This window comes from Dioszegia hungarica (assembly GCF_025882075.1).
Source record: "Dioszegia hungarica strain PDD-24b-2 chromosome Unknown MKK02contig_8, whole genome shotgun sequence".
In the NCBI taxonomy this organism is placed as follows: Eukaryota; Fungi; Basidiomycota; class Tremellomycetes; order Tremellales; family Bulleribasidiaceae; genus Dioszegia; species Dioszegia hungarica.
In genome coordinates, this window is record NW_026515770.1 from 1,539,956 (window position 1) to 1,560,904 (window position 20,949).

At 57.0% G+C, this 20,949-nt stretch overlaps 9 protein-coding genes across 9 annotated transcripts; 5 read left to right on the top strand and 4 right to left on the bottom strand.

The window, feature by feature from the left end:
• Window positions 1–366: 366 nt before the first annotated feature.
• MKK02DRAFT_6895 (putative huntingtin interacting protein) lies at window positions 367–1,022 on the bottom strand (the record flags this gene model as incomplete). The annotated part of the gene is made up of 4 exons (XM_053093688.1): window positions 367–459; window positions 493–738; window positions 780–857; window positions 891–1,022. Coding segments are annotated over 4 exons (549 nt in total), but the record flags the coding sequence as incomplete, so codon positions are not given.
• Window positions 1,023–2,135: 1,113 nt separating this feature from the next.
• On the bottom strand, window positions 2,136–3,935 carry MKK02DRAFT_25347 (co-chaperone; the record flags this gene model as incomplete). Its single annotated transcript, XM_053087024.1, has 7 exons — window positions 2,136–2,305; window positions 2,348–2,442; window positions 2,477–3,169; window positions 3,216–3,409; window positions 3,451–3,555; window positions 3,599–3,723; window positions 3,767–3,935. The coding sequence occupies 7 exons, from the start codon at window positions 3,933–3,935 to the stop codon at window positions 2,136–2,138; spliced, it is 1,551 nt and encodes a 516-aa protein (XP_052945370.1).
• Window positions 3,936–4,307: 372 nt separating this feature from the next.
• Window positions 4,308–5,534, top strand: MKK02DRAFT_36756 (NADP-dependent oxidoreductase domain-containing protein; the record flags this gene model as incomplete). Its single annotated transcript, XM_053089489.1, has 5 exons — window positions 4,308–4,369; window positions 4,416–4,594; window positions 4,745–4,999; window positions 5,046–5,389; window positions 5,442–5,534. 5 exons carry the CDS (start codon window positions 4,308–4,310, stop codon window positions 5,532–5,534), a joined length of 933 nt encoding a protein of 310 aa, XP_052945371.1.
• Window positions 5,535–5,788: 254 nt separating this feature from the next.
• MKK02DRAFT_44289 (metalloendopeptidase) lies at window positions 5,789–7,588 on the top strand (the record flags this gene model as incomplete). Its single annotated transcript, XM_053092871.1, has 9 exons — window positions 5,789–5,925; window positions 5,977–6,217; window positions 6,268–6,521; window positions 6,570–6,613; window positions 6,660–6,801; window positions 6,853–6,944; window positions 7,002–7,028; window positions 7,079–7,333; window positions 7,383–7,588. The coding sequence occupies 9 exons, from the start codon at window positions 5,789–5,791 to the stop codon at window positions 7,586–7,588; spliced, it is 1,398 nt and encodes a 465-aa protein (XP_052945372.1).
• Window positions 7,589–8,091: 503 nt separating this feature from the next.
• Window positions 8,092–10,505, top strand: MKK02DRAFT_26305 (uncharacterized protein; the record flags this gene model as incomplete). The annotated part of the gene is made up of 6 exons (XM_053087170.1): window positions 8,092–8,377; window positions 8,430–8,525; window positions 8,580–8,698; window positions 8,756–9,524; window positions 9,572–9,735; window positions 9,780–10,505. The coding sequence occupies 6 exons, from the start codon at window positions 8,092–8,094 to the stop codon at window positions 10,503–10,505; spliced, it is 2,160 nt and encodes a 719-aa protein (XP_052945373.1).
• Window positions 10,506–10,612: 107 nt separating this feature from the next.
• MKK02DRAFT_32980 (uncharacterized protein) lies at window positions 10,613–12,316 on the bottom strand (the record flags this gene model as incomplete). Its single annotated transcript, XM_053088618.1, has 5 exons — window positions 10,613–11,078; window positions 11,124–11,422; window positions 11,474–12,131; window positions 12,179–12,237; window positions 12,281–12,316. The coding sequence occupies 5 exons, from the start codon at window positions 12,314–12,316 to the stop codon at window positions 10,613–10,615; spliced, it is 1,518 nt and encodes a 505-aa protein (XP_052945374.1).
• Window positions 12,317–12,577: 261 nt separating this feature from the next.
• MKK02DRAFT_32981 (uncharacterized protein) lies at window positions 12,578–15,170 on the top strand (the record flags this gene model as incomplete). Its single annotated transcript, XM_053088619.1, has 12 exons — window positions 12,578–12,744; window positions 12,792–12,828; window positions 12,876–12,948; window positions 12,995–13,065; window positions 13,113–13,268; window positions 13,311–13,818; window positions 13,865–14,313; window positions 14,361–14,540; window positions 14,588–14,645; window positions 14,690–14,918; window positions 14,964–15,030; window positions 15,078–15,170. 12 exons carry the CDS (start codon window positions 12,578–12,580, stop codon window positions 15,168–15,170), a joined length of 2,088 nt encoding a protein of 695 aa, XP_052945375.1.
• Window positions 15,171–15,772: 602 nt separating this feature from the next.
• On the top strand, window positions 15,773–17,678 carry MKK02DRAFT_25560 (uncharacterized protein; the record flags this gene model as incomplete). The annotated part of the gene is made up of 7 exons (XM_053087058.1): window positions 15,773–15,843; window positions 15,907–15,959; window positions 16,010–16,111; window positions 16,159–16,340; window positions 16,388–16,517; window positions 16,561–17,084; window positions 17,127–17,678. The coding sequence occupies 7 exons, from the start codon at window positions 15,773–15,775 to the stop codon at window positions 17,676–17,678; spliced, it is 1,614 nt and encodes a 537-aa protein (XP_052945376.1).
• Window positions 17,679–18,074: 396 nt separating this feature from the next.
• MKK02DRAFT_44293 (major facilitator superfamily domain-containing protein) lies at window positions 18,075–20,429 on the bottom strand (the record flags this gene model as incomplete). The annotated part of the gene is made up of 15 exons (XM_053092872.1): window positions 18,075–18,266; window positions 18,314–18,358; window positions 18,393–18,571; window positions 18,607–18,955; window positions 18,993–19,097; window positions 19,131–19,299; window positions 19,336–19,450; window positions 19,487–19,500; window positions 19,545–19,662; window positions 19,710–19,723; window positions 19,771–19,827; window positions 19,865–20,082; window positions 20,137–20,176; window positions 20,223–20,259; window positions 20,306–20,429. The coding sequence occupies 15 exons, from the start codon at window positions 20,427–20,429 to the stop codon at window positions 18,075–18,077; spliced, it is 1,776 nt and encodes a 591-aa protein (XP_052945377.1).
• Window positions 20,430–20,949: the final 520 nt, after the last annotated feature.

Here is a 20,949-nt window from a genome sequence, read left to right on the forward strand (position 1 = left end):
GGTCGCGTCCGGCTGGAGGAATGGCGTTCCGTCGAATGAAGGGGGCATCATTGCTCCCTGTGCTGAGGTCTGCCCGCCCTGTACGGCGGCATCCGCTGCGACCTCAGCGGCCCGAAAAGCCCGCATCTCTCTCAATTGCCTCATCTTGGCCCGCTTGTCCCTTTCCTGCTCCGCCGCCTTTTCTCTGCCCTTTCCCGCCGCCTTTCCCGACTTGCGCGCCTTGGCAGGAGAAGCGACCTTCTTGACAGACGCCTTGCTGGCGGCCGTCTTGACTGCCCGCTTCACCTGCTTCGTGATCGCCTTCTTGGTCGATGCGTTGAGATCGGCTTCGAGAGCCTTCTCCCGACCGGTCTTTTCGCCCGGATTCCGCCCGAGGTAGCCGATACAATTGGGGGCGCCGCACCGGCATTCGGTGGCGGTAGCAGCGGCGAACGAGTCAAAGTTGTAGTCGTAGCAGAGCTGAAGTCAGCAGTGTTGCTAGGCATGGCTTACCTCTTCTCCTGCTGCAATATCCCTGGACGCCCACATCCCCACCTCGAACTCCTCCACACCCTCGCCCAGCGTCGATACCTTTCGCACCTCGAGATTAGACTGGCAGCCGTGATTGATGAAGCGTGCCTCGTTCCCTTTTGCCGCCGCGTCAATGACCTCGTCTTGGTCGTACGCGAGCGCATAGTAGTTCTTCGAAGCCGCATATTCGGCATTACACCGTTCGTAGAAAGTCGACAAGGCGATGACCTGAAGTCAGCTCAGTCCAATTAGCTTCTCGACAGACTCACTTCGCCCCGATAGTCGATCACGAAATCTCCCTCGCTGATATCCTGCGTCGCAAACAGACCGAATCCACGCGAACCAGTCTATCATCAGTCACCTTCTTCTCCGGTACTCACAAATGCAACCTTCAAAGGCGGCTGTTTCCGCTTCCAGAGCGACTTGTTGCCGCACATCTCGCCAGCCGGGCAGTTCTTGCCGCAAGTGTAGTGCATGATCCGGTTGTCGCAGTTTTCGTTGCAGCCAGACTCGGGCGTGCAGCGGCAGATGGCCGTAACGTCGGAACCGACTTTAGTCCGCTCTGGGAACGCATCTATCTGTCAGCGCGACTCTCCTGACACTGAGACCGGCGCTCACTTTGCCTGATTCGCTGGTAAGCGTCTGGCCGCTTCTTTGCGTCCAACGTCCCATTCTCCGCCTCCCACTGTATGTCATACGGCAGCACAAACTCATGCTGCTGCTCGAAGAAGTGTGTCTCCCCATAGTCATACGGCATGGGCGGGAACACGGGCCGTTCCTCGTCGTTCCCAGCGCCATTGGCAGCGAGCGCTGCCGCGCGTCCCTTCTTCCTCGCCGCGGTGAGCTCGGCATGACGCCGGGACAGGACACGGTTGACGAGTTTGCGGGGCGAGTTGGGGTCCGGGTCCTGGCAGTAGATACCGGCCGACATGAAGTCTTTCTTCTTGGATGGCGCCTCGGACTTGCCGGCGATGGACGAGTTGTTGCGCCAGAACCGAGTGACTCCGGATGACCGGCCCTTTCCTTTCTTCGAGCGAGAGCTAGCAGGAGCTGCCGCTGACGCCTCGGGTGCAGCAGACTCCTCCGCCTCCCCACCCTTCGACGCCCGGGACTTGTTGCGACGCGGTGCAGCCGTCTTCGCGCCTTCCTCCGCAGCCGCCGAGACCCGCCGCCTGGTCACTCTGGGCTCAGCCTCTTCTGTAGAAGTAGCAGCCGAGGCGCGCTTCTTCCCCTTTCCTCCTATCTCGCCCGCCTTGTCCGGCACAGACTCTTCAGTCTGGATAGCGACGCGCGCCGAAGTCCGTGTGGGCCTTGGCTCGCTCCGTGGGGCACTGGTCCCCGCTACAGCGGCTTTCGAGGTGAGCGGAGCCATGTCGCGTATGACTGGTGTCTCCGTTACTAGCTTGATGTGTGCGGTAGTATGCTTGGTCAAGCAAACAAGGTATGAGATGAGATGGGAATCACCCCTTCCAGCGCTGGCCAAAGGCAGACCGTCACAACAACGCGAGACGCCGCACGGACTTTTCGATCATCGCACGGACTTTCAGCTTGTGGCACTTTGGCCACGTGGCGAGCTATCCAGCTACTATAGGTTGTAGCTATGGTCAAGAACGATGCATGCACATCTATCCCCACTGGAACTGCATCCTCTGTCCGCCTCCTGAGCCAGGGAACCCACCGCCCTGCTGCTGGAAGAATTGGAATGGCATCCCGCCATGATGGGCAAAGGGGTTCTGCTGGTGGCCTGATGTCGGATCGTTTGGGTCGTCGCCGTTATCGTAACGCTGGCGCAGTTCTGGGTATCAGCCAAGTCCCTGTAAGGGCTGATTAGACTTACGAGGATCTGACAAGACTTCATGTGCCTCGTTGAGAGCCGACATCTGTTCCGCTGATCCTCCAACATCGGGATGGGCGATCTTTGCTTTTGTCCGGCTACATCGTCAGCTAGACCCACACAGCAGCTCACAATGCCTTCTTGATCGTCCGAGCATCCGCATCCCTCGATACTCCCAGCACCTTGTAGTAATCCTTCTGCTTGGACACCTTCAACAACTTCTGCGCTTTCCCCAGCCTATTCGCAATATCCTGGCTGCTCCGCCCAGTCGTCTCAAACGCCTTTTCCAACATCCGTACCGCTTCTTCGTACTTCTCCTCCTTGAGCGCCTTCTCCCCTCTCGCTATCAGAGCATCCGAGTTCTCCGCGTCCATCGCAAACACCTCGTCGCACCACTTCATCCCCCGCGACTTGGTAAAGTCGTTCGCACCGACCGCAGCCTTGCACGCGAGGGCATAGAGGTTGAGTCTGGTCTCGCTCGTCTCGTTCGGCCGTAATGTTAGTGGTAGCCAAATCCGGCCGTCCTGCTCAGTCTGTGCGTCCTTGAACGCCTTCTCGAACCGCGCCAGCAACCCGTCATCGCCGTCTAGAACTTTGATGGCTGGCCGAGGGGTCCCGCCCTCGACAAAGTTCCGCGCCTTCGCCACGTCCTTCTCGAGTGACCTCAGTAGCCTGTGCACCTTCTTGCAGGGCTTCGAGTCGGGGTCGTAATGCAGACACTGCTTGACGTGGTTCAGCGCTTGTGGAGAAGCGAGGATGAAGTAGCCGATATGGGCTAGGCGGAGGGGAAGGTCGGTGGAAGCGGGTTGAAGTATAGCTAGTCGGCTACTGGGTCAGCCCGTCGCCCTCAGAATGCGCACAGCTTACATACCTAAGATCACCATAGACCGCATCCACATCCCCCATCTCCTCGTTGCACGCTAATCTGACCTCCCTCATCTCAACAGAGTTGGGTCCCACTTCCAGAGCTTTCGTAGCGTGTTGCACGCAAAGCGGCCAGTCCCTGCTCTTCCTCGCCTTCCGCGCAGATCCAGCCGCATTCGCTGCTGACTTGACAGCTTCAGCCTGGAGATCAGCTAAGCCTATACGCTAGAATCAAGACATACCAGATCGGCCGCCTCCTGATCCTGCTTTGTATATAGCTGGAGCGCTTCTCCTGCTCGACTGAACTCCCCATCCTTTGCTAGTATCTTGGCTTTCTGATAGTGCGCCTGAACATCAGCCGTGCCCTCCGCTCAATTGCTTCAGACGCACCTGTACGAAAGCCGGATTCAGCCGCAGTATTGTATCAAAGTCATCCAGCGCGGCGTTGGTCCGTCCCATAGAAAGGTATGCGGTCGCCCGCTTGTAGTAGGTCGAAAATGACGACGGGTCCAGCTCTGGCTATCAGTCAAGCATGGGAAGAGGTAAAGATGGGCGTACCTATCGCTTCTCCGAACGCTCTCGCAGCTCCGCTATACTCGCCCTCCGCTAGTAATCTGTTCCCATCCTGCGTAGCCTGCTGTGCTGTTCGAGAGGACTCCCCCAGCACGCCCGAGCAGAGCGACGCGGAGAGAAGCGCAAAAGCGGCGAAGGAGCGACCGGTCCTCATGCTTTCGCTGTAGCTTCGAATTTCGTTGTTTTTGGCCCAATTACCAGACTTGCTCTCTGATATCGTCTGGGATGTACGGCGAGGTGCTCTGTGTTGTGTTTGTATATCTTGTCAAGCGGGGTGAGGGGACGAAAACAAGGGAGAGATTCAAGGGGAGATTAGATTGTCCTTGTCGCGTCCACCTTCCAGCGTGGCAGTTAGGCACGCGGCGGCAAGAGTGGGGGGAGCCCTGTGCCTAGTATTGCGCGCGCCTATGAATTCCTTTAGTGGAGGCAGCGACGTCATCAGCAAGAAAGAGGTCCACCCAAAACTGACCCAAGACCTATGTGAGCTGCTTTGACGACTAGACTTCTACATCACACTCGCATCACCATGGTCATCGCTTTCCAGCTCAACGACGGCAGCAAGAAGAAGATCCCCGCTATTGCATGGGGGTGAGTGAGATCTCGCGATCAAGAGGGGAACTAGCTGATCCCTCAGCAATGGAACAGGAGGTCTCAGCAAGATGGGGCAGCAGACGGCTGATCTTGGACGGACTGTCCTGGAGTCTGGTATACTGCACCTCGATACGGCTCAGGGATACGGAACAGAGGCCGAGACTGGTCAAGCGGTCGAGCGATCCGGTCTCAGCCGAGACGACGTGTTCATCACTAGCAAATGTACGTCTCGCTTGGAGCAGCTACTTTGACCTCTATGCTGATACGCAGTGTCGCCGTTCATCGATGGCAAGCCGGAGTTCTCGCCTGGGTACGATGTAACGAGAGGTACATATAGTACCACTAGTCAAGTACTGCGGCGCTGATTGTCAGACGTCAAGACAAAACCAGAGGACATCAAGCGCTCGGTACAGACCACCATCGACAAACTCGGCGGTCCTCCCGATCTGCTTCTCATCCACACTCCCTACGTGCCCGAGAAGGGCAAGATCGGCCAGTTCTGGCAGGTCCTCGAGGGGCTCGTCCAGGACGGAACATTGAAGGGTACCAGCCTCGGTATCTCCAACTTCCAGCCCGAACACATTGAGGAGGTCATGTCTGTCGCCAAGATCAAGCCTGCCGCGCACCGTCAGTTAACGTGTGAACTCCGTGGAGACGAAAGCTGATGTCCCAGAGCTCGAATTCCACCCATACCTCCTCGCCCAACTCCAACCCATTCTCGACCTCAACAAGCAGCACGGCATCATCACCGAGGCGTACGGTCCCCTCACCCCCGTCTTGCGGCACAAGGGCGGCCCCCTCAAGCCCATCCTGGAGAAGATCGCCAAAAAGCACAATGTCGACTCGGCTGCAGTCTTGCTGCGATGGACGATCCAGTTCGGTGTTGTCGCCGTCACATCGTCAAAGAATGAGGACAGGATCAAGGGGTTCAAGGACGTGTATGACTTTGAGCTGAGTGAGGAGGAGATGAAGGAGATTGAGACGGCAGGGAGGTCGGTTCACTACCGATACTACGATGTGAGTATCCGACGCACATACATTCAGTCAAGGGAGAGAACTGACTATTCAGGAGCACATGGGTGATGGCTTCCCAACGCCCGAGCTGCCGGATGGAGGCGAGAACGGCAAGAGGGTACCGACCCACCTCAAGAAGGACGAGTAGAAGAAGATAGCAAAATATGGGATGCAGCCATTCCTTTCGAGACTTTTCGGCTGGTCAGATGCCGCGCGAGATTCTGTACCACCCGCTCGCGTCTACCTTTCTCAGAAATGCAGGCTGCAGTCGACGCAAGCGGCCCATTTGCCAAGCCAAAGGAATGTTCGCTTGATGCCACGTTTCATCCACCAGCCAAGATGTTTCGGAACTTCCCATCCTTCTTTCGCCCATCTACCGTGTATTTACTAGGATATAATCAAATGGCCTCGTCTCTCGTCGCCAGCATAGATAATGGCCTCAGCCATATCGCGGGCCTGGTGGATAGACCAAATCTCGACTATGAGAACATCGTCATCTACTCGAGCTGGCTCCTGGCTGCCTTTGAGATATGGATCTAGTAAGTCGTTACCATCCTGGACGAGGCTTATGACTCCCGCTTATCCACCAGCGGACGTCAGATCCGGATGTACTCTCTCAAGACAGCCCCCAAAGAACTAGGCGGTGTCCTCCCGCAAGAGCTGTTCGACAAGGCTCAGATATACGGGCGCGACAAGACCCGGTATGCGCTCATGAAAGCCGCGTTCGACTCGGTACTCTCGTTCCTCCTCATCCGGATGCACGTGTATAGTCGGACATGGGACGCCTCGGGGCGCTTCATGGATGCCTGCGGACTGGGACAGGACCGTACTGTAAGTCTAGCCTCATTCAGCAGCTCAAAGGACCGGGCTAAAGCGAGCAGGTCACCCATTCCCTTCTTTGGATATCGTTCCTGACAATGCTCACTGCCCTCCCCGGCATTCCATGGTCATACTACTACACCTTTGTCATCGAGGAGAAGCACGGCTTCAACAAGCAGACGGTAGGCCTGTGGATCGCGGACCAGGTCAAGACATGGGCATTGATCGCGGTGATCGGGCTGCCGTTCATGGCTGGATTCTTGAGGATTATCGAGGCGGCGGGGAAGAACTTTGTGCCGTGGTTGATGCTTTTCATGTAAGCTGACAACGGCAAATTATTGTTGGAGGATGCTGACGAGGTCAGGGTTGTCGTCCAGCTCGTCCTGCAAATCATCTACCCGATCTTCAGTAAGTTTTCCCGACCTGCTTCGCATTGTGCAGTCCTGATCCCTAGTCCAACCGCTTTTCAACAAGCTCACCCCTCTGCCCGCCGGAGAAATCCGAGAGCGCGTCGAGAAGCTGTCGCAGAAGCTTGGCTTCCCCCTTACCCACCTGTACCAGATTGACGGGAGCAAGCGAAGCTCGCACTCGAACGCGTGAGCTTGAGACTTGAAGCTTGGCCCTTTGCGGTGAAGCTGACACCCCAGCTACTTCTATGGTCTGCCTTGGAGCAAGCACATCGTCGTATACGACACCTTGATGGAGAAGAGCTCGCCCGCCGAAGTGGAAGCTGTTCTCGGTACGTTGAGTTGACTCATACATTTCCTTCCTAGGGGTTCGGAGCTGATCATGAAAGGGCACGAGCTCGGCCACTGGTACTTCTGTAAGCTATTAGCCCCTTTCGCGACGAGACGAGCCCAGCTGATACTATAGCACACCCTACCAAGCTCCTCCTCATCGCTCAATCCCACCTCTTCTTCATCCTCACAGTCTTCTCCGTCTTCATCAACAACACCGCCCTGTACCGGTCCTTCCACTTTGACCCCCGCCTGGCGACCCACAACCCCGCGGGCGGGCCTCAACCGATCATGATTGGCTTCATGCTCTTCCAGTTGGTCCTTGAGCCTTTGGACACGGTGGTCAAGTTTGGGATGAACGCTGTCACCCGCAAGTACGAGTACCAGGCCGGTAAGTATCCAGACTTGACTTCCACAACCGGTCAGAGCTGATGGTACAGACGAGTTCGGAGTACAGCTGGGCATGAAGGACGACCTCAAAGAGGCGCTCATCAAGCTGCACAAGAACAACTTGTCCAGTCCCCACAACGACCCGCTCTATTCGGCGTATCACCACTCGCACCCTACTCTTCCCGAACGATTGAGGGCGATGGACAGCTATAAGCCTAGTAGCGGTCTCAAGCTGCGGGGAGAGAAGGAGCTCTAGATGGTACCTCAGCCAACACCGGGGGGCTGGGACTTCCCATGTCGGGTGTATGGACATTATAGGCATATCTCCAGATAGCTAGATGTAGCCGCATGCATTTGTCCTGTCGTCGTGCCCAGCTTCGTGCCCGCACAGCAGTACTCCTCGCATCTCTCGCACTGACCGGATACGGTGCGGCGTTACGGCGCGGGCCAGGCCGATGCTTTACGGCGATGATGCAAGCAGAGGTCAGGCTGTTGTCCATATCGCTTCTCCTCGTGTCTGTGTATCCCATCCATCTATAATCTCGTATGTCCAGTGGAGCCTGCCTGAGCCGCTGTCGACTGCCCATATCGAGGGCTTGAATCACTCTCTGCATCTTCCAGCTAAAGGCGGTGCCCTTGTCGCGCGACCTACATATCCGAATCGCCCTCTCGAGCACCAGCGCCAAGCATCCCTTCCTTTCCACCCCACCGACCTATGCTTCGCTCCGCACCACCGGCCCTCATCCTTGGTAGCTCATGATGAAGCCCGGTCACCACCGGCGCTCTTCGCACGGGCACTACCCGCACTCCCACTCGCCCCGGCACTCCAATTCGCTCAATCACGGTTCCGGAACGGCTCATGCTCACGGGTCAGGCTCCTCGTCTTCCACCGCCTTTGATCCAGTCCGACGTCGGTCGCACAAGAGCCGGAGACGAGGGAGTAAGGAGGTGCATGATGAGGTGGAGACGGTCAGGGCGTCGACGGCGGCAGGGGGCAGCGAGGATCCGTATATCCGCGTGGACAATGCGGACGATTTCTGGCTTGGTCCGTCTGCTCTCAAAGTTACAAAGAGAGACCATGGGCTGATGGGTGGCAGAGATAGAGGAGATCGTCAATATACCGAGCGATGCGGACCTTACCCAGCTGGATGGGTCGCTGAGGATGTTCGTCAGCTTCTGTTCAGCGTATCACGGTCTGTCTCTGTCTTCCCACTAAAAGGGGAGAGAGGCGCTTGCTGATCGAATAGATCAATTCCTGCCTACACAGGATGATATGCAGCATGCTGTCAAGGCGCTACTGGCCTCGGAGCTGTTCAAATACCATACGGAACGGATGCTGGGGATTGTGATGGTGGAGGCTCAGGAGGTAAGTCAGCTTACAGGGCTACCGAGTGATTTCTGGTCACAGAAGCTGATATCGTAGAACACCAACCCGCACGACCTGTACATCCTCTACCATATCATCCTGTACTATGGCTTCCGGCATCCCAGCCTATTCAGGTCACATCGGAAATGGCGGACCCTCCTGCCCAGTCTCGGCGAGATCGTCAGCGTGGAAGCTGAGGAGGTGAGCTTTCTTTCTCCCTCGGGAGCTTGGCTGACATGCCAGTCCTTCATCCTCGGTCTCCCTCCAATTGAGACTCGAATACGCCTACCAGCGACCTACCTGATGTACGAAGTCTGCCGGGTCCAGAAGCTAGACAACCTCGAGCTCTCCCCCTTCGACGAGCGCTTCATCGACCACTTGCTCGAAATGGTCGAAACCACCCGGAATCAGCAGGACGAATCGCTCAACTACGCAGTCATCAAGCTCATCCTTGCTCTCAATGAGCAATTCATGGTCGCTACCCTTCCCACCAAGGCGTCGCGCGAGCCCCGCGAAACCCGTGAGACCGTGGTCGAGTCGCCCGCGTCGACCACGATGCTGGGCAGTCAGACCGCACCTTTACCCACCTCGACACGTCTCGGGGAGAATGCAGTACCCCTCCCGACGAGAGATGCGACCAAGGCGATGAGTTTGGATACGCACACGAGACACCAGCGGTTGCATAGCGGGAATCTGGGCGCGGCGAATGGGCATGATCAGGGGGATGAGTCGAAAAAGTCGAATCGGGTGTTGATGGTGCTCATGCGAAGACTGGGGAGTAGCAAGACGTTCGGGGAGAACATCATCTTCATGCTGAACAGGGCTGGTACGTTGCATTGATCTCTAGCGAGTCGATGCAGCTGACCATTGCAGAAAACACCGCGGAGGACATGTGCATGCAGCTACTCATCCTTAAGATGCTGTACCTGCTGTTCACAACCCCGGGAACGCACGAGTACTTCTACACGAATGACCTGCGAGTGTTGCTGGATGTGTTCATCCGCGAGCTTGTCGACTTGCCAGAGGAGCACGAAGCTGTAAGTGTTTCAGATGTGGTCCGGGAGTTCCTGCTGATAGTCAGCTTCGTCACACCTATCTCCGCGTCCTCTATCCTCTCCTCAACCACACTCAGCTCAAATCCGACCCCTACAAACGCCCCCAGATCAAACTCGTCCTCCGATCCCTCATCTCGAACGCCCACCTCCGGGACGTCCACGCCACTACCACTCGGCTTGTCGAGCGATGCCTCGAAGAGCCGCGCAAACTCGAGCGCTCCCACTCTGCCGAACACGTCACTTCCAACGGGAATGGAAACGGGAACGGCTCCACTATGTCCTTGCAATCCGTCGCCAATGCCCTTCCTACGCCTATCAAACCCAAACCCAGCGGTCTCCTCTCCATCTCCACATCGGTCTACACCTCCCGCGACCCTATCCGCCAATCAAGTCTGAATGACGTCTCGGATACACTAGCTCCCGAGCTTCAGCGCCGGCCTCGGTCGGCTACCGAGTCACATACCCCTCGGTCAAGTTCAAGGGATCGGAGTGCGAGTGGCGGCTCGCTCACGCCGGTGCGGAGGAGGCCACCGCCAGTGCCGCCCTTGAGAAAGATGGCGAGGAATGGGAGCGGGACATGGTCGGGTAGTGAAGATGGGTCGGTCAGTGGGCGAAGTCCCGTGGCGGATGGGATCATGTCGGGGAGCTTGGAGCTGGATCTGGTGCGTGAGGGGGCGAAAGGGGTGCCGACGCCTATTATAGAGGTGCAGCCTCCACCGCCAGATCGGGGATGGATCACGTTCACCGCATAATTCTACCCTTATCATGTACATCATTTAATGGATTTACGGACGCTAGATGTGCTGGCTTTGGTACATTTCTCGGTGAGGAATCTATGCATGATACATGCTGGTACTGCCTACGACTTGGCAGTCATATCCCTCACCCCCCTCTCACTAAAGCTCAACATCCCTCCCTCCTGCATCAGCCCCACGATCTCCTCCGCCTCTGCGACCTTCATCGCCCCCAACGCCTTATTGACCTGCTCCAGCTTTTCACTCTTCAGCGCCACCCTCAACCGCTCCGGGAACCCCCCAAAGATCTCCCACTTCCGCTGCAAAAACGCCTTGACCTCCTCCATATCCATCTCCTCCGCGCCCTCCCCCTCAATCCGGATCGTCTCGGGTGGGGGGCCGTCCGGGAGGTTGAAGGTGATCTCCATATTTGGGTCTTCGGCGACGAGCTGGATCTGTTCTCGCTCGCCATCGGGTCCCTCGCCGGCTGATTCGGCGGCCATCTCGACGGTGCGTGTGGCGATACGGGTGTAGGTTTGTTCGAGGTCCTGGTTGAACATGGTGATGGATTTGGGGTTGCGTTGGATCATTCTGTCTTGTCAGCTTGAGAACATATACGATGATCCGGTAACTCACCTTTGGAAGAAAAGTCCAACACCGTCTCTCCCTAATTGCCGGCAGTAATTGACCAGTAGAGCCTGGTGCACACATTGCTTGGCGAACTTCTTGTCTCCGCGCCGTTCCGCCTCAAATGCCTCGGCGAGAAGCGAGTCGTGTGTCCGTTCTGTCAAGACCGACGAGTCTTTCTGGATGAAGGCATACGACTTGTCGAACTCGCCGATAGGTATTTGAGCAAAGGTGCGCTGTGCGGGTGAAAGAGGACCGAATTCGGGCATATCCTCCTCATCGGTGTCTTCAGCTTTGGATGATGAGGCCTATTGGGTCAGCTTTCCTCGATACTGGAACGAGCGGGAGTAGCAACTGACCGCTCCAGGATTCAACACTTCAATGACCTCCTCTTTCTTCTTTGACTTCTTTGGCTCCTTGATCCCCTTGTTCTCGATAGGACTCGGTGCCGACCCCTTCACATGGCTCGTCGCGCTGAACCCCTCCGTCATATCCTCACTCGTGATCTTCTTCTTTTGCTCCGCCTCCTCCTTCACTATCTCCTTCTCCACCTCCCCATCCCTCTTGGCCAGTTCCTTCAGATGCCAGTCCAACCGCTCAGCCAGCACCGCTCCCATCTTCTCCACCTTGCCGTCCGGCGGAAGATGTTCGTCTGCCCATTTAGGCTGGCCCGTGGACTCATCCACCTTCTTCCCATCCTTCTTGACCACGCCCGCCTCGACCTTGGAGCCCTCCACGACCCAGGCTGCTTCTCGCCAGGTATCGCCCAGGAGCTGGCCCAGCATCATGTCGTAGGTAGGTTGGTTTGGGGCACCGGTATTGGGCTTCTCGGGCGAGGGCTGCTCCTTCAGCCGTCGTTGAACCGCTCGGAAGTGCGCAGCCCCTCCTGAGGATACGCCAGAAGCGACAGCTTGGATCCGAGGCCGGAGGACCGAGTTGAGAGCGAGCTCAGACTTGAGCTTGAGGATTTGGAGGCGCCGAGCTTCGCGCTTCTCGTGGATGTCGCGTTGCTTCCACCTGACAGTCAGCCGAGATTTTTACAGGCTGCCTCCTCAGAGACTGACCTGATCATGCTCTTCTTGTCGACATTAGGGTGCTCTTCTATGTCAGAATCGTCCGAGAGCTGCCTGTCAGCTAAGTTGGACTGAGGTACGCGGGAAGCTCACCTCGAGCATGTCCCATTTGGAGTAATTGAGAGGCATTTTGATTGTTCTAGACGATTGCTTGAGTAGTACTAGGGATATCTAGACTGGTATTGATAGGACGAAGTGTAAGCCTGGAAGCCAGCTGATGGAACGCGCGAGAAGGCATGCGGTCAAGACACGCGCCTTCGTCACAGCTTTCCCACGTTTGCCTCTCACTTATCTCACGATGACGCGCAGGACCCCCGGGACAAGGCACTAGTTCTACCGCTCCAAGCCAAGGTGCACCATCTCTGCACGACTGCTATACTATACACCATCATGTCGGTCCAATTCACGGAGCCAGACTTGCAGCCGACATACCAGGCACTCATCAATGGGACTGCCGACTATGACTGGGCGATCTTCAACCAAGTCGGAAACGAGATCAAGCTCCAAGGAACGGGGAATGGGTTGGATGACCTCGAGGAGGAATTCATGGATGGACGGTGAGCTATACTGGGACCCCCGGGGGAAAGGCGCTGATACGTACTAGTATCCAATATGCTTTCGCGCGTGTAAAGGATAAGAGCGTGGGTTGCCTAGTACATCGGCGAGAAGCGGTGCTGATAACCGGTAGAGCGCGCTCGACAAGTTTGTCCTCATCTCTTGGTTGGGAGAGGGTGTTCCCGAGTCTCGCAAGGGTCTTTACCGTATGTTCAGCGTCTGTTCGGACCTAAACTGGTCGCTGATCACCAGACACCCAGTCTTCACAGGTGTCATCCAAGTTCCTGAAAGGAGCGCACCTCGTCCTCCAGGCCCGCTCTGATGTGAGCTTGACAGGCTGACATTTGGCGGATCAGAGCTGATTGTCCAGATGGATGTGACTCCTGCTCTCATCCACAAGCGTATCCAAGAGTCGTCCGGGTCAAAGTACTCATCTTCCGCTGCTGCCCCTACGCCCGCGGCGCCTGCACCGAAAGCTGTGCCAAGCTTCCGACCTAGTCAGGGCTTGGGCGGATCGCAGGGCAAGGTGAGCCACTTGGTCGCGCTATCAGGTCAAGCTGACGTCCAGCCTGCCAACGTCTCCACGCCGGTATCTACATTCACCCGACCCACCCCAGCCGCTCCGGCTCCAGCGCCGGCCCCCAAGCCGCCCGTCCGCGAGCCCTCCCCACCTCCGCCGCCTCCTGTCGCAACTCGTCCTCCGCCTCAAGTCAGCACTCCGAAGCCTGTATCTGCGGCAACTCCAGCTCCTGCACCTGCCTCTAGGGCTCAGGATGATGATCGTATCGCACCGGTTGGCACAGCATACCAGCCGATCAAGCTCACTCCTGGGAAGCTGGGCGGCAGGTGGAACCCAGGCGGCAATCAGGACAAGGGAGAAGAGGACGAAGCACCGGCCGCGCCCAGTCTAAAGGACCGGATGGCTGCCTTCAGCGGAGGTGCCAAACAGTCTACACCTGCCCCCGCGACTGGATCCGCTGGAGGGGGGAAGAAGCTCACTTGGAGTGAGAGGCAGGCGGAGACCAAGAGGCAGCAGGCCGCTGAAGATGCTGGAAGCACCGCTGCTAGTGCTGCTGGTATGTTTGAGCTGAGACAAGTCTCTGAACAGCGCTGATCTGTTAGCCGGAATCGGTGCTGGCGCTGTTGCTGCAGCCAGTGGTGTTGCTGCTGTCGCCATCGGTGGAGTCACCGCGGCTGTCAAGGCGGTCTCTGCTCCTCCGCCTCCGCCCCGACAGCAAGAGGAATCTGATGAGGAGACGTCTGCTCCCCCACCTCCTCCGCCTCCACCACCACCTCCCCCACCCATGCCAAGCGCGGAGACGACCTCGGCACCGGCACCCCCACCTCGGTCGATGCCTCCACCCCCTGCGGTTCGTGCCGTGCCACCTCGGCCTGTCGACTCTGACGACGAGAAGGAGGAAGAGGAGGATGATTGGGGAGCGCCTCCCCCTCCTGCACCTCCAGCGGCGTTCAGGCCGACTCCTATGCAAGAGACTGAGGATGATGAGCCGTCCGCGCCACCGCCGCCACCGCCGCCTCCACCTCCACCACCCATGCCTTCCAGAGACCCGGTGAGCCCGAAGACCATCTTCTCGCGCGAGCCAAAGTTGACGAGCAGCAAATTCAAGAGCTCGGGCGTCTCAAGACGGACCTCGCGACGGAGGCAGCTCCGAAGGTTGGCGCTCCTCCCCCTATTCCGATGGCTACACGACCTGGAGGCGGCATCACCAGTGCACCGCCGCAACCTGCTGCTGGTAAGGCCGCTAAAGCGCTCTACGACTACACGGCCGATGAGGAGGTAAGTTCCGAGTCCTTTCCACTTGCAAGTTAGAGCTGAACGTCTAGAACGAGATTTCCTTCGCTGAGGACGAGATCCTCACGCAGATCGAGGAGGTCGACGAGGGTGAGCTTGTTGATACGTATCGTGTTTGCAAAACTGACTCCTAGGCTGGTGGTCTGGTACCAATGCCCGTGGCGAATCCGGACTGTTCCCATCCAACTTTGTCGAGATGATGGCTCCCGGTGCAGCCGATGCGATGGGTGCGCCCGATGTCAACGATGATGTTCCCCCTCCTCCACCTCCGCCACCCGCACCTCCTGCACGTCCCAGTGAGGCCGCAGCTGCCCGCGAAGAGGAAGAGGCCGAAGAGGGCGAGTTCATGGTTGCCCAGTATGAGTGAGTGCACATTCTGCATTCCGGGCCATTTGACTGACTCCGCAGCTACGAAGCAGCCGAGGAGAATGAGATTGGCTTTGCGGAGGGTGATAAGATCACTCAAATTGACAAAGTATGTCGAGCTTCTTGACCGAGCGACGCACGAGCTGATCTGCGCAGGTGGACACGGACTGGTGGGAAGGAACGTGTAAGGGTCAGAGGGGTCTCTTCCCGGCCGCGTATGTAGTTCCGGCAGACCAGTATGAGGGGTAGGAGCGGAGCAGTATCATCAGAAGTAAAGTGAAAGAATTATGAAGCCGGTGCCAAGGGTATGCGGGATTTGTATCTGATTGTTCGAGGAGCGTGAGACGTGGAGAGAGCGCGCTAGATAGCGATCGTGATGATAAGGTTCTGCCGTCATAATGCGTGCCTGAATATCTTCGAGCCAAAATGATGATCTGGTGATGATCTGCTTTGGCTTCTTCTCATGCCAAGTCTGCCAAGTGACCGATACACTCCATCTCCTTTCATCTCATCCGCGAGCGTCAAGGAACGTGCTCGCTATTAGAGCATGATGGCGGCGAACGTATCGAGAGTCCACCAGTGACCTCGTCGAGTTGACTCGCTGGGGACCATGTGGGATCGACGCTCAGTTTCTCACCTTCTCCGTCTATTTCTCCGGTTCCTAGATCGCTGTACTTACTGCTCAAGCGCTCAAGTAGCGCTCACTGGTCATTGGGCGGCGATCTGGGAGCCAGAGCGGGATATCCCTCATTGCGCCTTGCAGCTTTCGGGATATAAGGACCAGGTGTAAATCTCGACATCCCCCTCAGCCATAGCTCTCGACTGACTCATCCTCCACTCCCGCCGCCAACATGGCCAACTACCTCGTCATAGTATGGCACTCCTACACCGCCTTGCAGCGGAAAAACATTGCGATCTGTGAGTCCAGATGCCTAGCTTCTCTTTGCCCTGTGTGCCCGTTGCCAAGACACCTCGGCTGACCCAGTTTGGATATTCTGGGTATCATGTTCTACAAGCTTGGTCTTGAGTTCTTCAACGGTGAGTAACGACTTTGGGATCTGACCCGGTATCTACAGCGTGCTGATCAGTAGGATCTATCACGACTCTCGCTACGGACCGCTTCAACTCGGAGCAGGCCTTCACCAAGCTGGGCGCGGCGCAAGGTCTCAACCAGGCTATGCAATGTGTCGGTAAGTCTTCCTGCACCTCCACCGCAGGGATATGAGCTGATGACCAGGTGCTATCCTGATCGCTCCCCTTGCGGCCCGCTTCCCCACTCGCTCGGTCCTCGCCATCGCCGTGATCGTCTTTGGGCTCATGACCACCATCCTCCTCATTGTCGATGCCGCTACTGGCGGATCAATCAGGCGACCAGGCGGGCCCGTCACTTACGGTAATTGGAACCCCAACGCCATCTTCGTAAGTCATTCAGCTGCACTCATCAAGTATACTTTGCTGACAGTCAGCCCATCTGGGGATTGGCCGGAATCGCCTACGGAATGGTGGAACTCATCCGCCGAGTCATTCCAGCCGATATCTGCGGCGGAAACGTCAACCGCTTGCGTAGAATGGACGCCATGACTCATATTCTCTATGGTCAGTTGAGCCCCAGTGACCATGGCCGTAGCTGATGACGCAGAGGTTGCCGGTACTTCAGGCGCCTTCGCGTCCGCCGCCGCCATCACCCGCTTCGGAAACAACTACTCTTTCCTCATGTCCCCCATCTTCTTCGCCATCGCAGGCGCCATCTGGTTCTTCATCGTCCCCACCCGCAAGATCCCCACCGAAGGGCAAGGCCAGAACGACGCCGCCCTTTCCGCCGTCGAGAGCAAGCGGTCCAAGCGGAACTACTTTGTCCAGCTCGGTTACGGTGTCGTCCTCTTTGGCAAGTCGATCTGGGTCGGCGCCAAGATCATCTTTGGCTCGCGCAAGTTCGTCTGGCTCTTCCCGTGCTACGCTATCGCCCTGTACCTGCATCGGTTCCTCGAGGCCTCCCTTGCGCCGGCCTTTGCTCGGCGAATCCTCAACACCTCGGCTTGGTCCCAGATCATGGTCGGTGGTTCCAACTTTGGTGAACTCCTCGGTGCCCTTACCGTCTTCCTCCTCTCAGACATGGTCCCCACGCCCATCCCTTGGATCCGTCTTGACGCTCTGGCTCTGAACGTATGTCTTTTTGTTTCGGTTTTGGGCTTGGCTGACATGCAGCTTGTCTGGGTTCTGCCCCGCTTCTCTCAGCTCGCAGCGCAGTACGAGGTCCGCTGGGCATGGTTCATCGCGGCTATCTACATCCCAATCTCGTTCGGCTGGGCCGCCGGAGATGTCTCCCTTGCCGCCTACATCCAGTCGACCCTGTCCGACATGGACCTCCCCGACTCGGGCGTCTCGCCTCTCGGAGCAGTCATGGGCTTCCTCTTCTCCTCCTACGTCATCCTCAACGCCATCCTCTCCTCGGTCCTCGGGTCAGTCATCGACCAGGACTGGACCCAACGCCGGACCATCTACAATGCCCTCACCCAGGTCGGCGGGATCCAGTTCACTGTCGGTTGCGTCATCATTGGCGCGGCTACCTTTATTCCCAAGGGCGCTCTCGCACTCAACCCCAAGCCCGTCGGTCACCTCGAGACCTTTGACGATGTGGATGGGGAGCATGCCCTCAACGGCGCGGTGCTGGAGCAAGGAGGAAGCTTCAAGCCCGAGGACATCACGAAGCACAAGCAGGAGGATGAGGGCGTGTACAAGCAGCAGAACGCGGTCTGATTGGATTGCTTGGTCTATATAAGATTCGTCGAGAGGGGTTCTGGTTTGTACGAAAAGGGGTACTGTGGTGAGCGACATGCGATGCATACCTTATAGTCATACTTCGAGCTACCTCCGCTTAGTTGCAGGCCCGCGATCATAGTGGACCGGTCCGTAGAGTCCAGTCGACAGGTCTGATGTCGAAAATCACTGTCTCCTCATCGACCCGCGAGCTCATCCCCCGTCCCGTCAATGACCGATTGTCCCCGGCACGAGTACTTGCCTGTATCCGTCCGTATCCTACGGGGAAAGGCTAGTGGTCCGGGACCAGCCATGGCTGCAAGCCTAATCTAGGCCTATAAAATGAGGCGGACTTGCACACATCATCACTTATATAGAGTACATAATATTTATATGCTATGTTACAGATCTTCTCGATACACGCGATGACACAGCCGACAAGGGTATTACAGGACCCGCCGATAGACCCGCAGCTTCTAGACCGGGTTCCGGCTCATCACTGCCCCTCCGCTCGACGGAGGTCGCCTTCACGTGCACAGCAGCTCCGCGCCCATGGTCGATACTGTAGCTCTTGGTGAATAGAGTGAGCTGTGAGGTCAGCAACGCGCGACTGTGGTGGACAGATCGGAGCGTACGATGAGTGAGAAGGCGAGGAGGGCACAGCCTATGATCCAGCATGTCTAGATGTCAGCAACGTTGTTTGAGGAGACTTACGCGGAATGAGTCGGCAAATGCAGTCAAGACAGCTCGCCGAATAGGTCCCTCGGGCAGGTCATGGATGGCATGATAGCCTGCGGTGTTCGTAGGGACCTTGAACAGCGTGCCATACCCCTCGATACGCTCGAAGCGGGAGCGGAGGCCGTCGTTGAGGATAGCTGTGAAGACCGCCACACCTGAGCGTCAGTACTAAGACAAGAATGGCACTCACCTATTGTTGCCGCGAACGACCGCACCAAGATCCAGGCACTGGTCGCGGCTGCCATATCCTCCGGTGGCATCGCAGCTTGGATCACGAGCATCGGCGTTGATATTGCGAACCCCACCCCGAACGAGCACAGGGCGAGGAGACCCGACTGGGTGGCGATACTGACGTCGGCGGTGAAGCAGGCGTAAAATAGCCCGAAACCTAGCGAGGTGATGCCAAAGCCGATCCAGATTACTGGGCGGATGATGTGTGTCCTGGTAGTGATCTCACCTGCGAGGATGCTAGAGATAGCTATCACCACTGTGAAGGGTATGAGCTGGACGCCGGAGGAGATGACCGAAGAGCCTCGGACCTGGCCATCAGCTTCTGACGCGGCTGTCGCTACTCACACCTTGGAAGAACTGCGGCAGCAGGAAGTTGATCGGCATAAACATAAGACTATTGCAGAAGGATCCGATGACGAAGAAGGTGGTCGTGCGGATCTTCATCATACGCTGACATCAGCTCGATCCCGCTTGCCGACTCACTGCCGGGATAATAGCATTCCGCTTGGTAGTGAGGTAATGCGCAAACGAGGCTACGAGCACGACAACACCAGCGATGATGACCCCATAAGCAGATGCGGCGCCGAAGCCATGATCTGCCGCGCTGGAGAACCCGACAACTAGAAGGGCGATAGCGGCTACGATAAGACCTCTGCTTCGTCAGCGTATTCAGCAGTCTCAAACCTACAATCCGAGAAAGTCGAATGTTTTCTTCAGGACATCTATATTTCCAGCAGCTGGCGGGAGGTGTAAAGAGAAGTGTAGCACGACGAGTGCCAGCCCACATATTGGCAAGTTGATATCTGCCGGTCAGTGTCAATCCCGTCAGAAAGGCTCACAGAAGCACCACCGCCTGAACAGTCAGCAACAATCGTCATTTAGCCGAGACCGACTCACCACGTCGTCTTTGCTGTCAAGATACCACCCAAGACTGGCCCGAGAGCACCAGATACCGCGTATGCGGCCCCCATGTAGCCCTGGAATGCGCCGCGCTTGTTCAGTGGTACGATATCAGCTGTAGGGATCAGCCGTGTTCGCTGGTGCTGACTTTGCAATACGCACAGATGGTAATCATTCTACCAATCAGTATGAGATTCTCAAATCACGTGGTCAGACCACTCACGATAGACTCATGATGGATCCTCCGCCAATGCCAGACAGAGCGCGCGCGACGATCAACCTGATGTCAGCGCTTTGTCTACACAGGTCAAGCTCACCAAGTGACATTCTTAGCGGCTCCGCACAGGGCCGAGAAGACGAAAAGGAAGACGATCGCCACCTCGAGAGCGACCTTACGGCCTGTGATGTCTGTCAATCTCCCATTGATTGGTGTCATGATTGTCTGCGCAAGCAGGTAGGATGTCCCGATCCAGGAGTACTCGGACGGACTGGCATTGAGATCGGTCGCGATTGTTGGTAAAGCAGTCGAGATGATCTATGAGTCAGTCAGGGTCAGTAAAACCAGTCAAGGTCAGTAGGTTCAGCTCACCGATTGATCCAGCGCGGAGACGAAGGAGACCAGCCCGATACTGAGAGGTTAGATGAAGGCTGCATGTGGACGGCGAGGGCGCGTACCAAGGCATCACGATCCAGAGGCGATTTAAGGGGGCTGCTGGCGCGTAAGCAACAGAACCGAGAAGACGAGCATGATCACACACCTGCAGGAGGGGACTCGTCCTCATGACCCGACCCCAGTACACCCTTCTCCAACGCCTCATAGCTCTTCTCGTCCCCCGCGCTGAGCGCAAGATCTTTCTTGTCCGTCTCGGTAGATACAGCCATGCGCCGAGGAGTATATGGATATCGACAATGTGTTTTCCAGCCGTTCAACGTTCAATGCCCTCTCGGAGTGCCGTCTCAAATATACACAATCCTCAATGGGTGCGGCGCCTCGATGTCGATATCGAACCGACTCATCAACATGCCCCAGCAGCTCGCTCAAAAATGTACGGCCCGTGTGGGCCGGTTTCGGATATACCCGAAATCCGATAAGGTTTTGCGTTTCGCCCGATCGGCGTGCCTGATGCGCGTCTGTTCCTGGGAGTGTCTCTGTCAGATAGCGAGCTATGCATAGATCACAATGAGCTAGAGCTGATTATGGCCTGTCCATCCTGAGTGCGCCATAAAGCGCCAGTCTTGTGAGAAACGGCGCGACTTTAACCTGACTTTGAGTCGATGCTGCCCCGGGGTCTCCACACTGGGTTGGCACGTGATCAAATTGGGTCCGTGCGTGTTGCCTCGCCAGTCGGTCATCAAAAGCAAGTTGAAGCTTGCTCTGTCGAACTGCATCTTCGGTCAAAGT